This window comes from Lepidochelys kempii, chromosome 16 (genome assembly GCF_965140265.1).
Source record: "Lepidochelys kempii isolate rLepKem1 chromosome 16, rLepKem1.hap2, whole genome shotgun sequence".
Taxonomy (NCBI): domain Eukaryota; kingdom Metazoa; phylum Chordata; order Testudines; family Cheloniidae; genus Lepidochelys; species Lepidochelys kempii.
In genome coordinates, this window is record NC_133271.1 from 26,865,490 (window position 1) to 26,886,883 (window position 21,394).

General features: G+C 51.0%; 1 protein-coding gene across 1 annotated transcript in view; it reads left to right on the plus strand.

The window, feature by feature from the left end:
- The first annotated feature begins 378 nt into the window (after positions 1 to 378).
- ADGRD2 (adhesion G protein-coupled receptor D2) overlaps positions 379 to 21,394 on the plus strand; it is a 62,158-nt gene continuing 41,142 nt past the window's right edge. The window contains exons 1-15 of the mRNA XM_073314537.1: positions 379 to 588; positions 4,629 to 4,706; positions 5,314 to 5,377; positions 6,291 to 6,527; positions 7,519 to 8,172; positions 9,318 to 9,416; positions 10,062 to 10,147; positions 10,742 to 11,020; positions 12,920 to 13,031; positions 14,921 to 15,055; positions 16,356 to 16,470; positions 17,756 to 17,861; positions 18,193 to 18,248; positions 20,286 to 20,412; positions 20,735 to 20,838. Coding sequence (XP_073170638.1) covers positions 4,659 to 4,706; positions 5,314 to 5,377; positions 6,291 to 6,527; positions 7,519 to 8,172; positions 9,318 to 9,416; positions 10,062 to 10,147; positions 10,742 to 11,020; positions 12,920 to 13,031; positions 14,921 to 15,055; positions 16,356 to 16,470; positions 17,756 to 17,861; positions 18,193 to 18,248; positions 20,286 to 20,412; positions 20,735 to 20,838 — 2,222 coding nt within the window. The 5' untranslated portion in view covers positions 379 to 588; positions 4,629 to 4,658. The remainder of the gene's footprint in view (positions 589 to 4,628; positions 4,707 to 5,313; positions 5,378 to 6,290; positions 6,528 to 7,518; positions 8,173 to 9,317; positions 9,417 to 10,061; positions 10,148 to 10,741; positions 11,021 to 12,919; positions 13,032 to 14,920; positions 15,056 to 16,355; positions 16,471 to 17,755; positions 17,862 to 18,192; positions 18,249 to 20,285; positions 20,413 to 20,734; positions 20,839 to 21,394) is intronic.

The window sequence follows — 21,394 nt, forward strand, 5'->3', positions numbered from 1 at the left end:
CCACATGTCTATCAGGCCCAGCCTCAGGGGAGATACATGGCTCTCAAAGCTAGTTTTTCAGAAGTATTTATCGCTGTTTCTCAACCTTTTTGATACCAGAGCCTGGCTTGGTGCCTTCCTAAATTCTCCGGGAGAGCTGATGATCTGGTGCTGGTCTAGGGCCTGGTCCTCAAGAAACACCAACCCTCTCTCTTACCAGGAGCCTCCCCTAGCAGCTAGCCCCTGGGCTGGGGTGGCAGGCAAGCTGCCCCCCTTCTAACCAGCTGTCCTTGGGGCTCCTTGCTGCCGGCAGGAGTGGGCTAGGGCCAGCCCCTGTGCTTGATCCTGCTGTTGCTCCTTTCTCCAGCAGCTGGGCTCTAGACAGGCTCCAACGGGGTAGGGGGGCAGGTGCCCAGCCGGAGGAGGGGCGCCGAGCTGGGCCTGGCTGCCGGGAGCCCCCAGTGCAGCTGTCAGCGTTACTCCGGCGGCTGGGCTGGAGCAGGAGCCGGCTGCCCTCCCCCGACGGCGGGGGCCGCGGGGCAAGGGGCCGCCGGGCGGCTCCCAGAGAGGGGAGGCGGCCGCGGTTACGCCCCAGGCTGCGATTTGCATGTGAGTGGCCGGCCCGGAGCCGCCGCCGCCGCGGGCTCGGGGCAGGGAGCGTCGGGGCCGGGCAGGGGCGAGTCCCCTCCAGCCGGGCGTCGCGGAGCGGGGAGGCCATGCGGGCAGCAGCGCCCCGCGCCCCGGGGCCGGCGTGAGCCCGGAGCCGTCGGACGGTAGGAGCCGGGGCGGGGGGCGGCTGCCCGGGGCGCTGCGCTTGGACTCGCCTCTCTGGAGCCGGGCGGGCCTGGGGCTCGGGCTCGGGCGGCGTAAGGGGAGGCGGGGTCCGGGCCCGGGCCCGGGGAGCCCTTCGGAGCCGCTGCAGCTTTCCGGGGACCGGCGCGTTCCTCCAGCGGGTCTGGCCGCGGGCGCTTTCCGCAGGGACGCTCCGCGCGGGAACCGCTCCCGGGTCAGAGCCGCGTTTGCGGAGCGGAAAGCCCCGCTGCCGGCCCGGGCAGTCCCCTGGGGGGTGGTTCCCAGCGAGGGGTACGCAGAGATCTGCCAGGGTGCATCAGCTCCTCTAGAGATTTGCCTAGTTTCACAACAGGCTACCTACAGAGCACTAGCGAAGTCATAGAATCATAGAATATCAGGGTTGGAAGGGACCTCAGGAGGTCATCTAGTCTAACCCCCTGCTCAAAGCAGGGCCAATTCCCAATTTTTGCCCCAAATCCCTAAACGGCCCCCTCAAGGATTGAACTCACAACCCTGGGATTAGCAGGCCAGGGCTCAAACCACTGAGCTATCTGTCCGGACAAACTACACGTTCAGACAATGACTTGTTTGTACTGCTCTATGTACTACCCACTGAAAGGTAAGTACAGTATTTATATGCCACTTGATTTATTTTAGAATTACTTGGTAAAATGAGAAAGCAAACTTTCAGTAACAGTGTGACCCATTTGCATGTTTATGTCTGATCCTGTAAGCAAGTTATAAGGGAGGTGAAACTTGAGGGCACACAATACAAATCAGACCCATGAAAGGGGTACAGTAGTCTGGAAAGGTGGAGAGCCACTGTCTTGGGGGAGTGGGGTATTTTCCCCTGGAGTTGCCTGGCTGGTTATTTGGTGCAGCTGAGGAGCGGGTTGCCCTGTGTCTGTCAGTCTTCGAAGATTTGTTGATGAGGGGGGGAGAAGGTGGATTTACAAAAATAGTCACAACAGTTGTGGGTTTTACCCACTGGAATACAACATTAAATGATTAAACTGTTCAGAATAACACAATACCAAGTAGCACCCGGGGAAGATTATCTGTCAGCTTCCTGCCACAAAGGACCAGTGCTGGATTTTAAAATCAAGCCCTTTTAAGCGCTTTCCTGCTTATTTTTGCATCTGGTGCGAAGTCCAGTTTCAACAGATTAATATCTATTCAGTATTAGCTAGTTTCTCTCAAAACAAGACGAGTTTGATTTTAAGTAAATGATTTTTAAAACTTTGCAAGTGGATGTACAATATCCAGATGGGCTGTGAGAGAGGAAGTCTGTGCAGGCAAAACCTCCCCCAAGAATAAGAAATCCCACAACTTTTATAACTAAGTCTTTCAGCCCATCGCCTTCATTCTCAGGTATGTATTGGCTCCAGTCCCATCAGAGACCTACAGGGAGTTAGGTGGTCTCAGCATAATGACCAGCTGACAGTACAGCTGCTCAGTGCTTTGTATCTTGCTTTGTGTGGCTTGTGTACATGGCTGGCTCCTTGTGGGGAGAGGAGGTTATTAAAGTTCTCCCTGGGTCATCGCTGTGGGGTGAGAATTAACAGATTCATCCTGCGGGTCTCAGATATTGTGTTTATATACAATATCAGCCTTCCAGCTGCTGAACCTGCACACAACACCCCTCCTGTGGAAGCAATTACCTTCCCCCCACCTTGCACCCCAGAACCATTCTGCCCCCAGACCGCTCTCAGAGCCAGACTCACCCACCAGACAGGTATGGATTGTACATAATTTACGGTGAAGTGAAGAAATCCTGGAGCAAGAAGAGTAAGTGTGTGACTGGTGTCCAGTGCGGTTCAGGTATGAAGGAATTAATATTGCATGAAGGGGATAGAATAATTGGTTCTTAGTTACAGTGTTGGGGGAACAATAGATTCTTTAAACCTCTAGGCCCCTGAAGGGTTGATGGTGGGAAATACCAGGTATCCTGCTGGTTTGGGTTTGGAGTATGAAGTCTTCCTTTAGCAGACACATTTTATTATAGGGAGGGAGTTTGGTCTGGAGGCTAAAGCACAGAGCTAGTCAACAGAAAGTCTGGGTTTCATTCCTGGCTCTGCCCCTACTGTCTACCTAGCGGGTTTATTATCCATGCCACCCATTGCTGTAGCATCTAGGTGTCTGCCACATAAATTTAGTAGAAACAGGAGGGTCACTAGCAGACTAAATGGAGTTTCTGGGTTAGGATATTTGTTTGTTTTGGGGGGCAGGTGGGGTTCAGGAATAGGAGGAGTGTTCATTCCTTATGCTGGAAAGGCTTTCTCAAGGAGGAAGGCTTTGGAATGTTTCCTAAAGATGACCAGACTCTGGATTGGCCTGGTTTCCTCTGGAAGATTATTCCACCGCTGGATCCCCTTAACCAAGAACACTTTGTCCCCAGCTCTCACACGCTGTGTCCTGGGCTTTGGGATTTGCACAGTCCCAGAGAAGCACAGCTCTCCCTGTGGTTCATAGGTTGAAAATGGTCTTAGAAGTAAGTGTGGCGTGATCTGCCCTGGGTTCTGACTCATCACCTCCTAGTTTACACCTGGAGAAACCAACACCTACCTAAGGGATGTGCTGGGAGGTTCAATCCATTGCTGATAAAGGGCCTTGTGAAGCTGGGGTGAAAGACACTAGAGAAGGTAAAATAATATTAGTGTACTTTCCCTTCCAATAGACAAGAAGCTTGTTTTTCAATCAGATTTTTAAATGTTCAGATCTCTTTGTCTCTGATACAAGTTAATATAAAACTAAAGCAAAGTGTCATTGTCCTAAAGTGCAATCAACATCCCTTAGCTTTCCATTGTATTAATTGCCTTTGCCACAGGAGACTGGTGATATTTGCAAGGCGTGTGGACATAATGCTCATTATAGTCAGTCATCCCATTGCTACATGGTCATCTTCTCTAGTTTTCTCTTCTGTGCAGTCCCATGAGAGTCCCTTGACTCTTGGTCTTTGGCCCCTCCCATCTAGTCACGTTGAATGCGTTCTTTTGTTTGTCTTCCCAGCATTTAGCATCTCAGTCAATGTGCTTTTTTCTTCTTTTTGGGGGGAGGGAGGGTGAGGAGGGTGTTCCACCCGTGGCCAGCTAGCAATGTCTGTTTCCTCCAGACCTGCAGGCTGCTCTGTTAGAACCAGAGTCACTTTCACGTGGTCTCCAAATGCTTTTATTTTAAATTCTGACTGCCAAATGGATCAGCACTTCCTCTTTGGGCAATGTCAGCCCCCTACTTGCTTTTTGAAAAGATAGCTTTCGAAATCTCCATGTGGTATCATTTTCATAGGACTCTAGGTGCCAAGGATTGGCTATTGAGAAATAGATTTTGTATGTGCAGAAGCACCAGAGGGTTAGTGGTTAAGAGCAGGGGATTGGGAGTGCTCCTGGTTTCTCTCCTCTTAACTGTAATGCTGATTTGTTGTGTGGCTGTGAGCAAGTCACTTAGCCTCTCTGCGCCTCAGTTTACCCACCTGTAAGGAATAAGGGTTGTATCAATTTGTGATGGTTAGTCCCTATGCTACATCTTATCAAAACCTTTACAAGATCCCATTGTCTGGCCAGCTCACCTACTTGGAACCATTGTCAAAGATCTGGTTTGACACTGCTCAGAAATGTAATTTATGCATCTGACTTGATTTGGTTAAAAGCAGGAAAAGGCAGGTTCACTAACCGTCCGACTTATGAACTAGTGATACAGCTTCTGCAGTTATCGGCTTTTGGTATCTCATCTGCACCAGGCACAGAGTGGGCCTAGCAGACTACTTAGGATGGATATTTTCTTTCCCCCCATTTCTGTATGCAAGAATTAGCTATACGGCTGCAGTACATCTTTATCTATCATTGCTTTGTCCATTCCAGCAGAGAGGGAAAGATTTCCAACCAATCGACATGGTCCGGCAACACTCGAGACCTGAATACTGGTTCCTCAGCTTTCTGGTAAGTTTTACAAGGACTTAATTGCTTTTAGTAGCTGGATAATTTGAATTCTTAAAACAGCTAGGAATTTTCCAAAGACATTTCCCTAACAGTCAGGATGTTGAAACACGGGGCCTGAGTCCTCGGTGAGGTCATTCTGAGTGATACTGGAATTAATCTCCTAAAATAAAATGAATAAACCCTTCTATACCTTTTCTGATAGTTCGATGTATTTAGTCATTGGTTTGTTATTGATGGTACAATCCAAAGGAGATGGTTGCGACTGGTCATACTCTGGTGGGTTTCAGCAAGAGGTGGATTTCACTTGGCAGATTCAGGTACTTTAATAATAGCACTTTGTTGTTAGAGCCTCAGCAATGGATATTGTTATATTTCTAATTTTCTGATTATCCCATGTAACTGTGTGGAGGATAGTATTTCACTATGAAACGTTTATTTTCAGAGGTTCTTTATAGACATGTATATAACAAGGAAAACTTGCTAGAACAGTGCAGTGTGAGCAGAGACACCAGACTGCATGGGCTTAAACAGGGAACTCAGCAGTAAACGTACCCTCTTTGTTTATCGCCTAAACCTTGCTCCCACCATGCGGTGTTGTTTCTTGCAGATTGCTAGCCTGTCCAGAGAAGTCTTAGACTTTACTGCCCTTGCTGATAATCACACTTCAAAAGGTTAGTGTCCTAATCAGCACTTGAGTCTTTTTGTGTGAACAATATTCAGCACAGAGAATCTATGAAAATATGTTTGGGACTGTAAGAGCTAACGTTTACCCCCCGCCCCCCTCCCACACCCTTTTTTATATGGTTGTAAATTGCAACCAACATTTGTTGGACCCAAATTTGATTGCAGGTGTAAATATTAGTATTTGTACAACTAATTACCAGGTTAGCAGGTGAAAATCAGGTAAGCGCTGTCCAACTGCTGATATTTGTGCCTGTGACGCATTTGTGAGTGCAAACAATATGGGAGCAATTTTGTGAGTGCAAATTGCCACTTGCAAATATGGAACCGAGGGGAGCTGAAAAACGGGGCCTAAGCTCTGTCCTTCAGTCCCTGAGTGAGTCTCACTAAAATGTCTTAAAGTGTGTCCCTCAGGTGAACGGCAGTGTGTTTTGTTTTGTCCTGACATTGCCACTGTTTTGGGTGTTTCATATAGATGCATCAGATCTGAGGGCTGGGAGTGGGGAAAGCCAACACTTCCAGGCTCTCAGATCTCCCTCATCTTAGGCCCGAGGCAATCGGCTAAAGTCTGTCCCTGTTCGCCGACGTCCCTTTGTGCTGCGTTCTGGTGCGAGATTCTGCTTCTGACTTTTCAAGGTCTGCGCAAAGCCCATGTTTGCAAGTGCATGGCTGATCTCCTGCGTGAGGCTGACCCCAGGTGGCATGAGTGGGTGTGTGGCACGTAGTTAGTATCTTAATAAAATTATTAATGAAGCTGTTGAAATGAAGGCCTCAGGCGTCCAGGGGCAAATGGGCTGGGAAGGAGGAAATCGCTCTGGTGCTTTCTCCAAACTGACATGTGTCCTCCTGGCTCCTGTGCTGCATGGTGTAGCATGTGGCCCAGCTTGCGCATCTGCCTTTCAGATTTTGGTGCTGCGGCTGCCACCATTGCAACCTCGGGAGATGTTTATGAATATGTGGACGTCCCCTTGGACTGGTGGCATGCGAACAGACACTGTGAACAACGCTTTGCGCAGCTGCTCTTTGAGATCAGGGACAGCGAGCTGGCTTCGGTCAGCAAACTGCTGCGCTCCCACCAAGTGCAAAGCTCTGTCTGGTTAGACGAGAGGGAGGCATTCCTGCACAAACACAAACAGAGACGTGAGTATAAGATGGGCATTGGGGCAACTAGCTTGGCCTAGCCAGGGACAAAGAAACCCATGAAGGCCCAGAGGTCAGATACATCTTTTACAAAACAGATGTGTCTGGATATTGTGAGGGGAAGTTATTAGTCTGGAAGAATTATTCTTGTGATTTGTATTGTTGTAGGGCCTAGGAGCCCAAGCATGGACCAGGACCGCATTGCACGAGGTGCTGTACAGACACAAGCCAAAAGGACAGAACCTGTCCCAGGGAGCTTACAGTCTAAGTATAGGACAAGAGACAACAGATGGACACAGAGAGAAGGGGGAGTACAAGGAAACAATGAGAGAGTATTGGTCAGCAGGCCAGACAGTGGTACATCAGATGTCTCACCAGTATCCAGTTATTTGTAGGTATCCTGGTAAAGGAGAGTTTTAAGGAGGGATCTCATGCCCTGGGGTGTCATGGACTAATTCTCCATGCTCCACCTCAGCATCAAGGCAAGGATTGTTTTGCTGGATGTGTCCCCTGGAACATAGCTGCAGAAGTAATTCTATAAGTAATATGACTGGGGGCATAGGTTGCAGCAATCCAGCACTGGGTAGTCACATATCACTACTGTGCTGAGCATAGTCGGGTGATCTGGGAGGTCTTCTCTAGGCTCTGCCTGCAGAAGACGGGCCATTGGCGATGAGCAGTTAATCCCAAATTCATTATTTACCATCCTGGTTGCTGGAAGCGTCACTTCCAAAAGTGGCAATTGCAGAAATGCTCTAGCATTAAACTTCCCTTCCCTCTCCGGGCATCAATCTAGCTAGCATCATCCCCTTTAAAAGTAGCTGAGACCCCTCAAGCATGTATTTATGGTATTGTGGTGTGCTGGGGTCAAGGGTCGTTAGAATTTGTGGGGATGAAATAAAAGAAATGGTTGTTTCCCAGAGAGAGGGAGCAGGATTTGGTCCAGGTTCCTGCCCTGTCTTGGCTGAAGTTTTGAATGTTCCTCTTCCAGGAATTCACACAGCACCAATCCTGGTGTTCAGAAACAAAACAGACACTAAGTACGTGAAGGTACTGGCCAAATTCCCCGTGATGCCTGCTGTCACCGCCTGTGCCCACATCCAGTGGGACAACAAGACCCAGGAGATTTCCACCGTCTTCTCCTATGCTGTCCCGGCTTTCATTAACGAGTTCCAGCTGCGCGGCTTTGTTGATGAGGAAGGGTTTGTACGATTTGCCATCATCGTCCACGGACACCACTCCCCGTACCTGCCCGTGTTCCGCAGCGACGGGCTGTGGCATCACTTCTGTGTCACCTGGCAACAGCGGAATGGGACATGGGCCATCTACGCCGACGGGAAGAAGAAGGCCTCTGCTGCTGGACTGTGTGCCGCAGGGCCACCGGCCAGCCAGGCTATTTACGCTCATGGAACTTTTATTATTGGACAAGACCAAGATTCACTAGGGGGCACCTTCAAGGAGAAAGAGTCCTTCAGTGGGAACATCACTGACCTGAACATGTGGCGGAGAGTCCTTAGCAAAGAGCAGATAGAGAGAGTCCGGTCGTGCTGCCTGATAGAACATGAGCTTATCTTCAGGTGGGGCAGTTACACTCTGGAGATCGAGCCCGCTGTACAAGAAGTGACAGCACAGTTCCTGTGCCCAGGTAAGACTCATTCGCAGCGTCAGGGCCTCGACATACTTGGCTTTCCAGGCTTAGGTTCTGAGCTGCAGATCAGCAAAAGGCAGCAGCTTTCTGCCAGGTACAGCTGTACCGAAGACAATAGGCCTCCATGCGGGTGTAAGCATCACCCATAGGAAGAGAGGTTTGCACCGGGAGGATGGATAGCTGGGGAATGTTTGGAGGATGGTGTATCTTTTGGGGAGGGAAAAGAAGGTCGGTTTGAACACTGGGGGAAGGGGGGCGGTTGCCATCCAGGTAAGACCTGAGACCAAGGTCCTGTTCATTTGTGGTCATTAAAGATTCCATGGCACTTCCTGTCATGAACTCCAGTGTCCTGGGAAAATTTGCACTGGGCTAATTATACTCTTCCTCCATCATGTTTCCCCTCTAGTTTCAGTTGGAGAAGTTAGGCTTCGTCTCCACTGGCAAGTGAAAGACAAAACCTTTGTCGTTCAGAGAGATGTTAAAAACACACACACACACACACGCACCCTGAAAGACAAAAGTTTTGTCAATGACAAGTGCTTGTGTGAACAGCGGTTTGTCGTCAGGAGAGTGCTCTGCCAACAACACTAACGCCGCTCGTTGGGGGTGGACGTTTTTTGTTGGCGGGAGAGCTCGCTCCCACTGACCAACAGCCGCTCCGCTGCGCACCTTTTAGCGGCACGGCTGCACTGGCAGAGCGTGGAAACAGCCTCAGTCTATGCTTGCTCCCCTGTTATCTGTCAATTTCTGTTGTTGGACCCTTTATATCCTCTTCCTAGTGCTTCAGGGTCCTCCTGAGCAAAAAGCGCTGTTTAGCACCGTAGTTTATCCCAGCTGGCTTGACAATTCCTAATCAAACCCAGAACTCAAGCCCTGGCATTTCTGTCTCCTTGTGGTGTATCTGGGGTAGGCATCTAACTGTGCAGGCTGCCTGAGAAGCTACGTTACGGAGCAGCGCAAGGAATCCATGCGCCAGGCCGTGCATGGGAGAACAGTGGGGCTATTTAAGGAGCAACTGGTGATTTTCAGCCTTAAAACAAAGTTTGTGGCTCATCTGTGAAATGTCCTGCCCGGGGGGGGGGGGGGGGAGGGGAAACAGTGCGTGTCTCAGCATTCTGGGCCTCATTTGTGTATCTCCCCAGGGCCTGTGGAGCAATGCAGAGTTCTTGACGTTGGCAGTGGTGGAGTTCGTGACACTTCTTGTTCGCGTTCCTTGCCTTTCGTCTGCCACTACAAGAAGGGTACAGCCAGTGATGTATTTACTATTTCCGTTATGGTAGCACTCAGGGGTCCTGGCCAGGATTGGGCCCTATACAGACACCCAGGAAGACACAGTCCCTGCCCTGAAGAGTTTACAGTCTAATCTATAATTTCTAACATTTTCAACTTCCTGAATTAAATAAATGTCAAAATGTGCTGTAGTCACAACCTCAGGACAAGTGTGTCCTGGCTGAATGCAAAGCAGACAGGCTCCTGCTTGCTGCTCTTACAGATTTTAACTTTATCTTCAGTTTATTCAGTTTTCTGTTATCCATACTGCACGTTGCAGAACTCCTGGGTATTGTCTCCCTTACAGTTACAGCACTGTAGGGTAAGATCAACTCCAAGCATCTCTGGTCCTGTTGCGTGAGGAGATGGGCTGAGGGAGGGGAGGTCACAGAGATCAAAAGTTTGGCCGAGCTGCTGAAATGTCAGCTCTTGGTGTCCTCCAGTGGATGTCTTTGCACTGAAGGTAAAAGGCACAAATTACCTCCGCAAGTGTCGGCAGTTTGTCCTGATTGTCCTCCCAGCACATCAGTGAGTCCCAAGGAGCTACTGCCCAGGCACTTGAAAATGGGACATTTCTGGGGATCGCGGCAACTCTTATGTCTTTGTGTTATTCTCAGATGTGTATTTACTCTTGAAGAAAACCCAATCAGAATCCAGCCCGCCACTGATCAGTAGGGTTAATATCCTCGCAAATGCTACCGTGGTGAGTGTGTGAGAACCCAGGCCTTCGGGACCTTTTGTTGCTGGGAGTTCCCAAAGCTTAGAATAGTCCAGAGCCGACTTGCTGTGCCATTGTTCATTCTTGTGCGTGTTTCTTTTCCTCCCAGCCTTAAGCTGTGTACCCTTGGCCCCTCTAGTGCTGCACTCCAGGAGTGGGAGGAACCTCACGAATAGACCCACCACCTCTTTTTCTGGCTTTTTAAATATTTACCTTTGTATCATTTTGACAAACCATTTCACAGCACTGGGGCCTGATGTGGGGGACTCATTACTGTGAGCAGGGGAGCCCTGTATACAGTAGTGATTCCAGGCCTCGTTTGCACACTGAGTTCAGCAAACACCCATATACTCCCATGTGGCAGAGCGGGACAGATCTCCCTTCCCCTGCACATGGTGCATTTTGCACTAGTCACCAGCTTGCAGGTCAATAGCTTATGGGTGGCTGGCAGGGCAGCCTCCTTGTGTATTGGAGGGTGGGCACAGAGCATCACCCATAGCCCTTAATAAAGTCCACATCATTTGATGTCTTTGGACAGAGGTGGGGTCTGCTCTGGGGTAAAAGGCTTTTCCTTGGCAGATTCCTGAGAATATTTTCTTGGGCGATGTTAGAGACATGAACATCTCAGCAGCTGTCAATGTTCTCCATGCTCTGACGATCGTCCTGAGGGAGGAGGAGATCCCGGTGAAGCCAGCTGACCTGCTGGGCGTGGTCCAGTTTCTAAAGCAAGTTTCAGACGTTGAAGTCCAGGAGCAGGAACAGCTGGAGATCCTGGAACAGCTGAGCCAGTATTACGTGGAAGTGACTGGACTGATCCTGGAGGAGCAAAATACTGACAAGTGGTCAGAAATCAGCCAGGTGAAATAGGCTTGTGATGTATGCATGAACCCAACTACCTGCCTCGCCTCAGCGGAGTCTGTAGACACTGCAGACTAGGGTTATGTCACATCTGCCCGTACTGCTGGGGTCTGCAATTCCTTGATTCACTGGATCACAATGATCTGATGACTAATCCTGTGGGTGGACCTAGTGTGGGGCAAACCTCCAAAGGTCAGAGTTTGGAGCTGGCTGGAACGGGAAGAGGAGGCTCTCTCTAGAGATTGTTGGTGCGCTGGGTCTCATGCAAACAGCCTTCCTGGCAACGTCATGGCACTTGCAGTCCAGCTCCTGGCTGGAGCCTGGGATTGCACAGACAGCATGAAAATGAGGTTATTAGGGGGCAGGGGTGGAGGAATCTATGGAGGAATTAACCAGGCGTTCTGAACCTTTGCAGTGATCCAGTTTGGCTTCAGAGCTGCATGAATATTTTGAGGGACAGCGAGAGGGTCAGGTCCCTTCCAACCCTGATTATTCTATGATTCTATGATTTCTGAACTGTCTCGCCCTGCCCTAGAGTAGCACCAGTACCAGGAATTGCTGTGTTTGAAGGTGCAAACCCTAGACTCCTAGTTGGATGCTGTCAAGCAGCATCGGGCAGCCCATCAAACATCCTCCTACAGCAGTCTTTTTGCTTGCTCCAGTGATTGCGTGCTCTCTCATTTGCTGCTGTCCAATGCTAATTCTCCAGGCTGCCCCCCTCCTTGCAAGCTCCCTTGGGAGCCCCCCTCGGCTTCTGTCCTGTTCAAGCTAGCTTGCCTAACGCCATGACACTTGCCTTTCAGGGGCCTGTTCCCTATGGGGTTAACGCACTCCATGGCAGATCACTGAACCCGTGCCTCCCCCTCCACCCTCCTGCCCCGCTGTGCCTGGCAGGGATGGTGTGCTAGCTTTTTAAAATTGCATTGTTGTAATGTTTGCAGATGGGATGCCAAGACAGCATCTGTTTCCAGACTCCAAACTGTTCAAAACACTGTAGATCCTTGTGTGAGAAACATTCATCATGTCCCCCTCAGCGGGGGCCTTCTCCATTAGATGCTGGGATTGCTTTTATCTTGTCCTCTCATGTCAGCCCTTTCTGTATGACCTGGCCCCTCCTGGGTGTATGTGCAACACCTACCGTCATGGCCAATTCACTGGGGATTGAACCAGGGACCTCCAGAGATCACGGCATGAGTCTTTCAGCTTGAGTTCAAAAGTCAAGCTCGCTGGCTGCGGTACATGCAGTGGCCAGGGGTTAAGTGCACGGCACAGCCTTCTCCTGGAGAACTTCTTAGCTGCATCATAAACCCACTACTACTCCCAGGGATTCCCCTTTAGCTCGGGCGGTAGCGACCTCTGCAGGGGGAGCTGGAGGGTGTGAGCTCTGTTGCCATGAGGTTCCGAGTGCCCTCGTTATGCAGCACGATCACACTTGTGATACGCAGGATGGTCCATGTGCTCAGCACCTCTTGGGATCAGGCCGTGAGTTTGTAGCTCTTCAAGTAATGGCTCAGTTTCTTGTGGGCAGCTCTTTCCCTTGTGAGTCGGTTTCAGGGGACATGGGTGTGTTCTACAGCACAGCCAACCCCAAGTGTTCAAAAATCAGGAGTCAGGCCCCCAAAAGCATGAGGTTTAATAATCAAGTTGAGTCTTGTTTCTTTGCTTGTTGTTTTTTTGAGCGAATTTGCAAGCTTTTCTCTGCTGTCAGTGGGGCAAGAGACTTATTTAAAACAAAGGGAAAAGAAAACAGAAAACTGAGATTTTCATGTCATCACCTGACTCCTGTAGCTGAGGCTTTGAAAAAAAACAAATATCATGAGACATGAGAGTTGGCAACACTGGTTCTAAGCTGCACCACTTGATATAAGGAAATCTCACAAATGACTGTGTGTTTCTTAGATTATCAGAGGGCCTATGACTGTTGTAGAGAACATGGACAGAATGGCCTCAAACCTAGACCAACTTCTGACTGCAGAAAGGACAAAGATAGCGATCCAGCACAGGAACATCAGTGAGTATGAACTAGCCGGGCTCCGGGCAGCCGTGAAAGCTTGAGCCACCTTGCACTTGAAAGGGGCAAGAATGAGCAGCCTTTATGGCAGTGTTAGTTTGGGCTGGGATGGTGGTGGGGCAGGGGGTGTGTCTCCAGCTGGGAGCTGTTACCCAGCAAGTTCCTAGCCCAGCACTTTGAAGGTGAAAGTGGTGTAACAGGGTTACTGTCCTGGCTGGGGGAGTGGGGTTTTTCTGCACACCCACATGCAGCCCAGAAAGAGTGTGGCTGCTCCCAGGGGGATCCTGTCTCAGGAAGTAATCTTGGGAGGAAATTCTTGGCAGCGTGTGCCTGTCCTGTCTCCGGGAGAAAGGGAAACTGGTATCAGCAGCTCCGGCAGCAGGAGGGAAACTGCGCTGTACCCTTCTGTGGGGAGAAACGGAGGTGGTTCTGTTCACTTATCCCATGCCTGTGTCATTATTGGGGGAACAGGCATGCCTCGGCTAACTCCCCCGAGGTCACATAACACTGGGTATACAAGGGCTAAGCATTATGGCCAAGGATTTCAGCTACGTCTGCTGATTTGAGACGCCCTGGTTTGTGGGCACGCACCTGGAGGTGGGCCTGCCTGTCGGAGATGTGGAGAGCCGATAGCTCCCGCTGACTCTTTCTGGTAAATCAGGCTCCGGCTGTCTGACACTGCACACTGGGAGGCCTCATTTGGAAATCTGGCTGCAGAGAGTAAACTTGCTATTTTAAGGGTGGGAGGGGATGCTTGAGGCGAGCTGTGGCTATATTTCCTTCCTTCCTGATCACTTAACATCACACTGTAGTTTCATTTTAAACTGCAAACCAGGAAGCGTAATTACAAGAAATCCTTTCCATGCAGTCGCACTGAGGAATGCTCCAGTCAGCATGACTTTCCCCAAGGTCTCCACAAGAGGGTGATGTTCCCCCGCACATGGCACCTCACAGCTAGGTACACATGCAAGCTCAGATCTCCCACTATTTTAACAAGGGCTTTCCACAAACTTGAGTTCAGGCACTGGCAGGAGAAGCTGAGGGTCTAGGCAGCGTCTTTGTCTGAGCAAACGGGTGGGCTGGGCTGGGCCTTGTTCCGTAAAACACTTCAAGGGCGTGGGTGGTATCACGGGTCTGAAGTGAGGGCTGGGGTGTCTGGGGAGGTGGGGGTAGTGTGGGGAAGGGATCATGCAGACACCCCACCGAATCCTAGACTCGGGGCACCCCCAGTAGGTCAGTTTGTCCCATCCCTCCCCCCACGCTCACACCCACACAAAGCAGGGGTGCGTCCAGCCATCTGTTCCCCTGGACTTCGCTCAGTTTTCAGATCTCTGAGTTCCCACCATTTCCTTTGGCCAGTGATGTCACCATCTGAAGGGCTCACCAGGAGGCTGGGTATGAGGGGAACCTCCCCCACGGGTTCTATTGCTTTGTTCTCTCCTTGGTCCTAGGGGTACTTATGGGGCTGCTGTGCTCCAATTGGCTGGAAGGGCCTCAGGCGAGATTCTCCAGGGTTTGAGAACACCCGGCTCTGTTGTGTTCAATACGTGGATCTGATAGGACACTGGTTGACACTGTGCTGATGTGTGTCTGCTTTGCCCTTATTGGAAAGGGTGTGTGTGTGTTGTTAAGCCCCATGCCATAGATATGCCGTCCTCTAGTTCAGCCTGTTCCCTCTGTGTAGCTAAACATTATTACATGACAACCCCCAAGGGCAAATATTACGCTGCTCAGCTGGGGTTAAGGTGGGGAGTGAACTAAGCCTGAATGTGACTAGCTGATTTCCAGAGGAATCCGATGTCTATCCTGAATATTCTGCTCAGGTCCCCAGGCCATGGCATTTTGTGTAGTGGCTTTGGAGGAAATACTGACTGGGGTTATTTCCACAGGGGTTGAAGTCAGGAAGATGGAGCTCAGCCAGCAGGAGCCCAGCAGTGATGTGTATCTGATCCAAAGCCAGGAGACAGGCGGGCCTGACCTCATAGAAGTTCCCCCTGAAGAAGTAGAAAGACTTAAAGCCAAAGGTAGGGTGAGGGCCATGTCCTGCATCCTGGAGGGGCCCTCCCTGACTCCACTTGGAGGAGGGAAGCTTTGTGCAGCAGCTTCGTAACAGGGGCTGGAGGTAGTACCTGAGTTAACATATTCTGCTCAAATTCTGTGTGGAAAGCAGCTGTATGGAAGCTGTTCTCAGTGAAAGGGAAATGGGTCTGGGTCTCGGAGCTCTCCATGCACAGGTACTTCAGAGACTTGCAGCAGTCTGTGTGCGCACGCCACCCGGGTGCCTCCACCCGGACCTGGAGAGACGGGGCTTGGCTCCTGGCCCTTTTACTGCCTAGCTTCTCACTGCTGTGGTGGACAGCCTGCGGGCTCACCATTGTCAGGCATGGCTGTGTGATAGGGAGTGTGACTGCTCGGAGCTGAGACCGACCCGCTCTGGCACACAACTCACCCAACAGCCACATCCGGGTGAATGACTTTCAGTCACAACTTGGGGTTGGGTCAAAGCTGGTGGCAGAGTCATCCCTAGGGTACAGTGAATCGGGGAGACCACTCCGGGCCCCATGCTTTGGGGGACCCCGTGGGCCGGCGCGATTGGCCAGCGCGGTCGGTCCTGGAAGTGATGGGTTGGTCCCAGACGTGACTGATTCATCCCTTCTGCCCCGCGCCCCATTAGGGTACAGCCCTGGCTGGTAGCACTGGCCTCATTGCCCATCTCCTAAGCCAGCCAGTTCCCTGGATACGAACTCTGCAGCAAGCACCAGAGACGGACCGTCCTTCGCCCCAGGCACAGTTGTCTCTCGTGAGGCAGTTGCTGGAGGGGAAATGGAAGCGGTAATAGAGATGTTATGCACGAGGATTTCTCTGGCATCATAAGGCCAGCTGAGACGTGGCCTGTCTCTCATAGGTCCGTGGCTGGCTTCCATCACCAGAGCGTCTGAGCTGTGCCCAGTCGTTAGTGACTTTGTCCTTGCCACAGCCCTGTGGGGGAGGGGTGTTCTGTGATTCCCATTGCACGGGATGGAACTAGGGACCATCACAGAGGTGAGACTCTGCCATTGTCTCGAAGTTTTGGGCTTGTTTGAAACTAAACCTCAAAGGGAGTTGCAAGGGGGTGAACCCAGAGGGTGTAACCCTGGACATGGCTGTTTGTCAGCCAAGGCCCCCTGTGCATCGACCTGGGTGAGTTTCTGTCAGCTCTGCCCGTGCCCCCGGGCTGGCCCACTCCAAAGGAGAGCGTTGGCGCCTACAGCAAGCCGAGTGGCGTTGTCAGGAGTACCGAGCAGAGGCTTTTTCGCTTCTCCCACTCCATTGTCTCCTGTTCAGGTCTCCACAGAGTCACTGTGATCAACACGTGGTACGGCTACTCCTCCCTCCAGTGCTTCCTCGCGGGGAGCCGCACCGTGTTCCAGGATGGGGCCGCGTCTGACGGAGGACGGAGGTGAGGGCGCGTTCGCCTGGTCGTTGCACTGCTTCCCCCTGCCCCTGATAACCGGGGATGTGCCAGTCAGACCTGGCCAGGCCCCGGGAGTCCACGGCAGCATCAGTGCTTTGGGGGTCCTCCCGCTGCCGCAGCCACATGCAGCCACTAGTTCTGCACAGCAAATGTCTCCCAAAGCCAGGGATAGACTCTGGTCCCAGGGCACAGGGACTTGCACTAGAGAGGGGAGCAGGCTAGTCCATTCTACGGTGGCTGGTAGCTAAGGCTCTGCTGAGGGACCCAGAGGCGGTCCTCTCCTGGGCAGGGTTACCTGCGCAGTACGCCCACTGCAGAAGGACATGGACGAGCCTGCGGAGAACTCCTCTCACTGGGATGAGTGAACAGCATCCAGAAAGAACTGGCCCGGTCCCCACCTCAGTTCGGTGGCTGAATTTGAAGCAGAGGTTCCTGGGGCTGGGGCAGCGCAGACACTGGAGGGGCACCAGGCTGGAAAGTGGCTTGAGCAAAGCACTCGCCGGCCGTGTGCCTGGCTGTTTTCCTGGGAGCTCTCTGAGCACTAGGTGGGGACAGCAGCCTGTCACCTCCAACAGGCAAGCTGTTCGCTAGTTTCCTGCCTTTTGCAGTTTTACTTATGCTGCTCCTTGGCTTGGGATGATTTAACCTGAAGCCTCATTTACATTAGCCATGGGGGAGGGGCTGCCTGGTTTTCGTTTGCCTGCTAACCCCCAATATGTTCTGTCCTAAAGATCTCTGTGCCTATGTCTGAACAGCTCGCCCTGAAGCAAAGGGCAGGTGGCTCTGATCACTCCAGTCCCAGGTGTCAGCTGGAATGGTCACTGCTTGATAGACAGAGACCCTGAGCTCCCCTTGCCCGGGCTGCCAGCCCAGCTGTGTCTCACATCACCTGGATATAACTGATCTATGGCACATGCCCCTGGGAGGTAGCCTGGAGTTAGGGTTTAGAAGAGGATCTGATATTAATATGAGCAAGAAAACCATCTACAGGTACATTAGCTAAGGTACATCAACACATCATCATCAGCCGGGGCAGAAGTCCATTATGGGTCCATTATGGAGAGGCAATGCCTTCTTGGAAGCTTTTGCATTGGTGACAGGATACTAGGCTAGATAAGCCATTGGCTGCCTTTGTTTCAGCAGTGGGGCTCCCGCCCTGGGATAATTATTTCCTTGTCAGTGATCTTCCCAAAGATTTTATTCATCAGTTTAAGAAATGACCCCACTGCTCAGCTCTCCTGCTTGCTGTGAAGGATCTCTCTGTCCCCAGGTATCTGAGCACACAGGTGGGCTCCGCCATTATTTCATCCGTTCTACGCAGCGACTACCAGGAGATCAGCACATCGGTACGCTATCGCCTGCAGCACCGCACCCAGGTACCCTGGGGCAATGCTTCTCCTGTCCATGATGGAAGAAAGCAAGAGCAAACAAAGACTGCGTTGCAGAGTCATAGCCCAGAGACAGGGACTGCATTGCAAGCTGGGCAGACAGTGGGAGGCTGAGCCGAGCTGTCTCCTAGGACTCAAATTCCCTTTGAATTTAAAATTTCCAAAGTTTGCCCCTGACTCATCTCAGACCCAAGACAGCTTCCAAGGGGAGGTGTGAGACTAGCAACCAAAGGCGGGGAACAGGCCTGGGTTAGCGCATGGGTCAAGTTGCAGCGTGCCCTAGAGTGTCTGATCGCCTCTTCTCCGCCTCTGCCTGCAGGTCCCGCCTGACAAGATTGTGGAACCGAGCTGCGCTTTCTGGAACTTCAGCATCAGGTGCCTTTTCCCAATTAAAACTCACAGTGTCTGAGCTGCCCTCTTCCCCTCCCCCCCCCAGTAAAATAACCCGGTGGGTGAGTTCACTTCTCCCTGCAGAGATGGGGCAAAACCAGACCTGCCTTGCAAAGAAGATATGCGGGCACAGTGCTAACATTACTGTGGACAGCTCAGTGGTTCCTTACTGCTTAGTCAAAGCCTGTTTGAGCTCCCTCTACATTTAAAGGTGTCTCAATGGGAATACATTGGCCAAACTCGTAGTCCTCCCACTCTTCTCAAGGGGGTGGGACTGGAAGCCTCCTGGGTCACGTTCGTCTGATTTGTTTCCTAAACGCTCAGCAATGAACCCGCACAGCTCTTCCCCACTGCTGCTGTTCGGAAGTAACGAACTGTTGTTATGACCAATTTAAAAATGGAGAAACTGAGGCCCAGAGTCTGACTGATTTGGGCAAAGCCATCAACCCCGCAAGTGACATCTCTGGAACTGGGAGTTCCCCTCTCCCCATCCCACTTGCGGGCCAGGAGTGTACACTGCTTGTCGGGTCAGTGAAGGCGTGCTGGGGATTGGCATCTTTGGGATAAGAGTTCAGGATGGTCAGGTCCTAAGCAAGACTGAAACACATGTCTACAGTCATCAAAAAACAGGGGCACTGGCTTTTCTGACTAACTTCACACCTCAGACAGCCAGGAATCAGCACGTCCAGCCCCCTCGATGCTCTAAATCCAGGGCAGATCCAGGAGGTGTGTGAATTACTCAGTAAACCCTGTTAGCCTGTGTGGTGCCCAGTTTGTGAGCTCAGTCTGCTCTCGTGCGTTTCTCGCACAGCTTATGCTGTACAGAACATGCTCACCGGGGGAGTGGCCTGGCGCAAACAGAGTTCTCCAAGCCCCCATTGCCTTTGTGACCAGGGATCCAGCGAGGATAGAGACGTGACGCTGAGAGCACTGGCCCCTTGAAGCAAAATGGTTGACAACCCAACCTGTTGGTGAAGCAAGCCTTTAGCTAAATCGGTTTCTGTCCTCTGCCGCATTAGAAATCCCAGGTCTCTCTGTGCTCTGACATCCAGACCTGCTGCAGTTAAGTTCTCTCCTGGGATGATTTCCTTTGGAAAAGTTACTCACAAGCAAGTGACCTTTCATGGCATATGAGAGACTAAAACATAAAGCTCTGGTTAATTACGGTTCCTGCCTGTGACAAAGACGGGCTGGGCTGAGAGTTATAGCACTGCAGGAATGCAGGGTGCAAACACTTCATAAATACTGCCTGGCACCGGGGTGTGTATTTTACTATACATCACTGGGGTGATGGCAGTGGGACAGTGAAGTTTTATGGATCTGTAATTAAATCATCTGAATGCAGAACCCTGCTTCCCCAAGCCATGTTTATGTCACAGGCTCAGTGTGTTGCGGCTGATGCACAGAACTGATTCGGTGGACATCGATGGGAGTTTTACCTTTCCTGGCAAACTGTGAACACAGCACACACGTTTGTGGATCCACTAAGTACATGGACATGCGGGAGAGCTGGGTGGCTTGGGCCCTGTCTGGAGCAGGAATGTAGGATGTGTTGGAAAAATTGTAATTAATATGGGTTCGTTTATATAGTTTGAAGCAGAATTTGTGCCTGGTGAAGACAGGGCAAGTCATGGTTATAAATATGTTAGCTGGTTGTGGGTGTCCTCATCTCCCCTCAGCAATACCCTGCTCAACAAACATGTTTCTAAACACCACTTGCACAGTGCACATGAGATGCAAAATCCTGCTTAAAACCATATGAGTTAACACGTATTCAAACACAGCCTATTTTTCCTCATCTAGACACAGCTTGTCTCCGTTCCTGCTGAATCTCTGAGGTATCCTGGCCAGCAGGGTGTTTGTATTGTGTGAAATCCGCTTCTTGAGCTACGTCCTCAGTACCCCATCACTCCTCAACACAATTTTGCTTCCTCTGGGAATGTGAATTTCTCCTCGGAGCTTTGACTTTCCCTTGGGATGACTGATAATTTCCATGTACTTTTTCCTCTGTCTCCACGTTAGCCCAGACACCGGGGGAATGTGGTCCACTGTAGGCTGCTCCATCATAATGTCTCACCTGGAATCCACAGCCTGCTTCTGCAACCACACCACCAACTTTGCAGTGCTGTTGCAGGTGTATGAAGTGCAGGTAAATAAGCAAAATCTCATGAAATGATTGGGCACACTCTGCAGGCATGAGTATCTGACCATGGTGATGGGCACACTGCTGCAAACAGAAAAGGAGTACTTGTGGCACCTTAGAGATTAACCAATTTATTTGAGCATAAGCTTTCGTGAGCTACAGCTCACTTCATCGGATGCATTCAGTGCTCAAATGCTTATGCTCAAATAAATTGGTTAGTCTCTAAGGTGCCACAAGTCCTCCTTTTCTTTTTGCGAATACAGACTAACATGGCTGTTACTCTGAAACCTGCTGCAAACAGTACGTGTTTCTATCTGTTTTGGAACAGAGGAGCTCAGAAGAGGAGCTGACTCTGAAGACCCTGACGTTTATTGGATGTGGAGTTTCTTTCTGTGCCCTGATTGTTACATTCATTTTATTCCTGGCAGTCGGGTAAGAAGAACCTAGACATTTGTAGCATTCATTATAGATTGGTGTGTGTGTGTGTGTGTGGTATTTAATGCACATTAGGTCCTGTTATGCAGCTGTAGCCATTTTGTTCCAGCGGGCTGTGTCTGTTCAAAAGCTGAGTGTAGGGGGAGCGGGTTTGTTGTTGCAGGCTTGCTCACCAGTGCTGGGTTTGTTTTTGTGTTTTTAATGGGGTAGTCCAGAAGCACAGAGCTATACACACAGGGTTGTTCCCAGGGGCTGGGTGCACACACCGACTGCTTGTCGTGGGTGTCACTGTGAGCGGAGGCTGCACACACTGTTAGTGTACAGGTGCTCATGAATGCAAGGCTGCTGGAATTCATTGTTTAAAATATGACTGTAGAAAGATCACTGCTGCAACTGCTGTGAAAGGAAAAACCATTTCCAAAAACCATCAGGGAGACAGATCACTGAGAAGGTTTATAAGGAATAAAACCCGCAGTGCCTTGGGGGCCCTGACAGTGCCACTGACCAGGGCCAGTGGGCACCGAATAAGCCCTGAGTGGCAGAGTAACTGCGC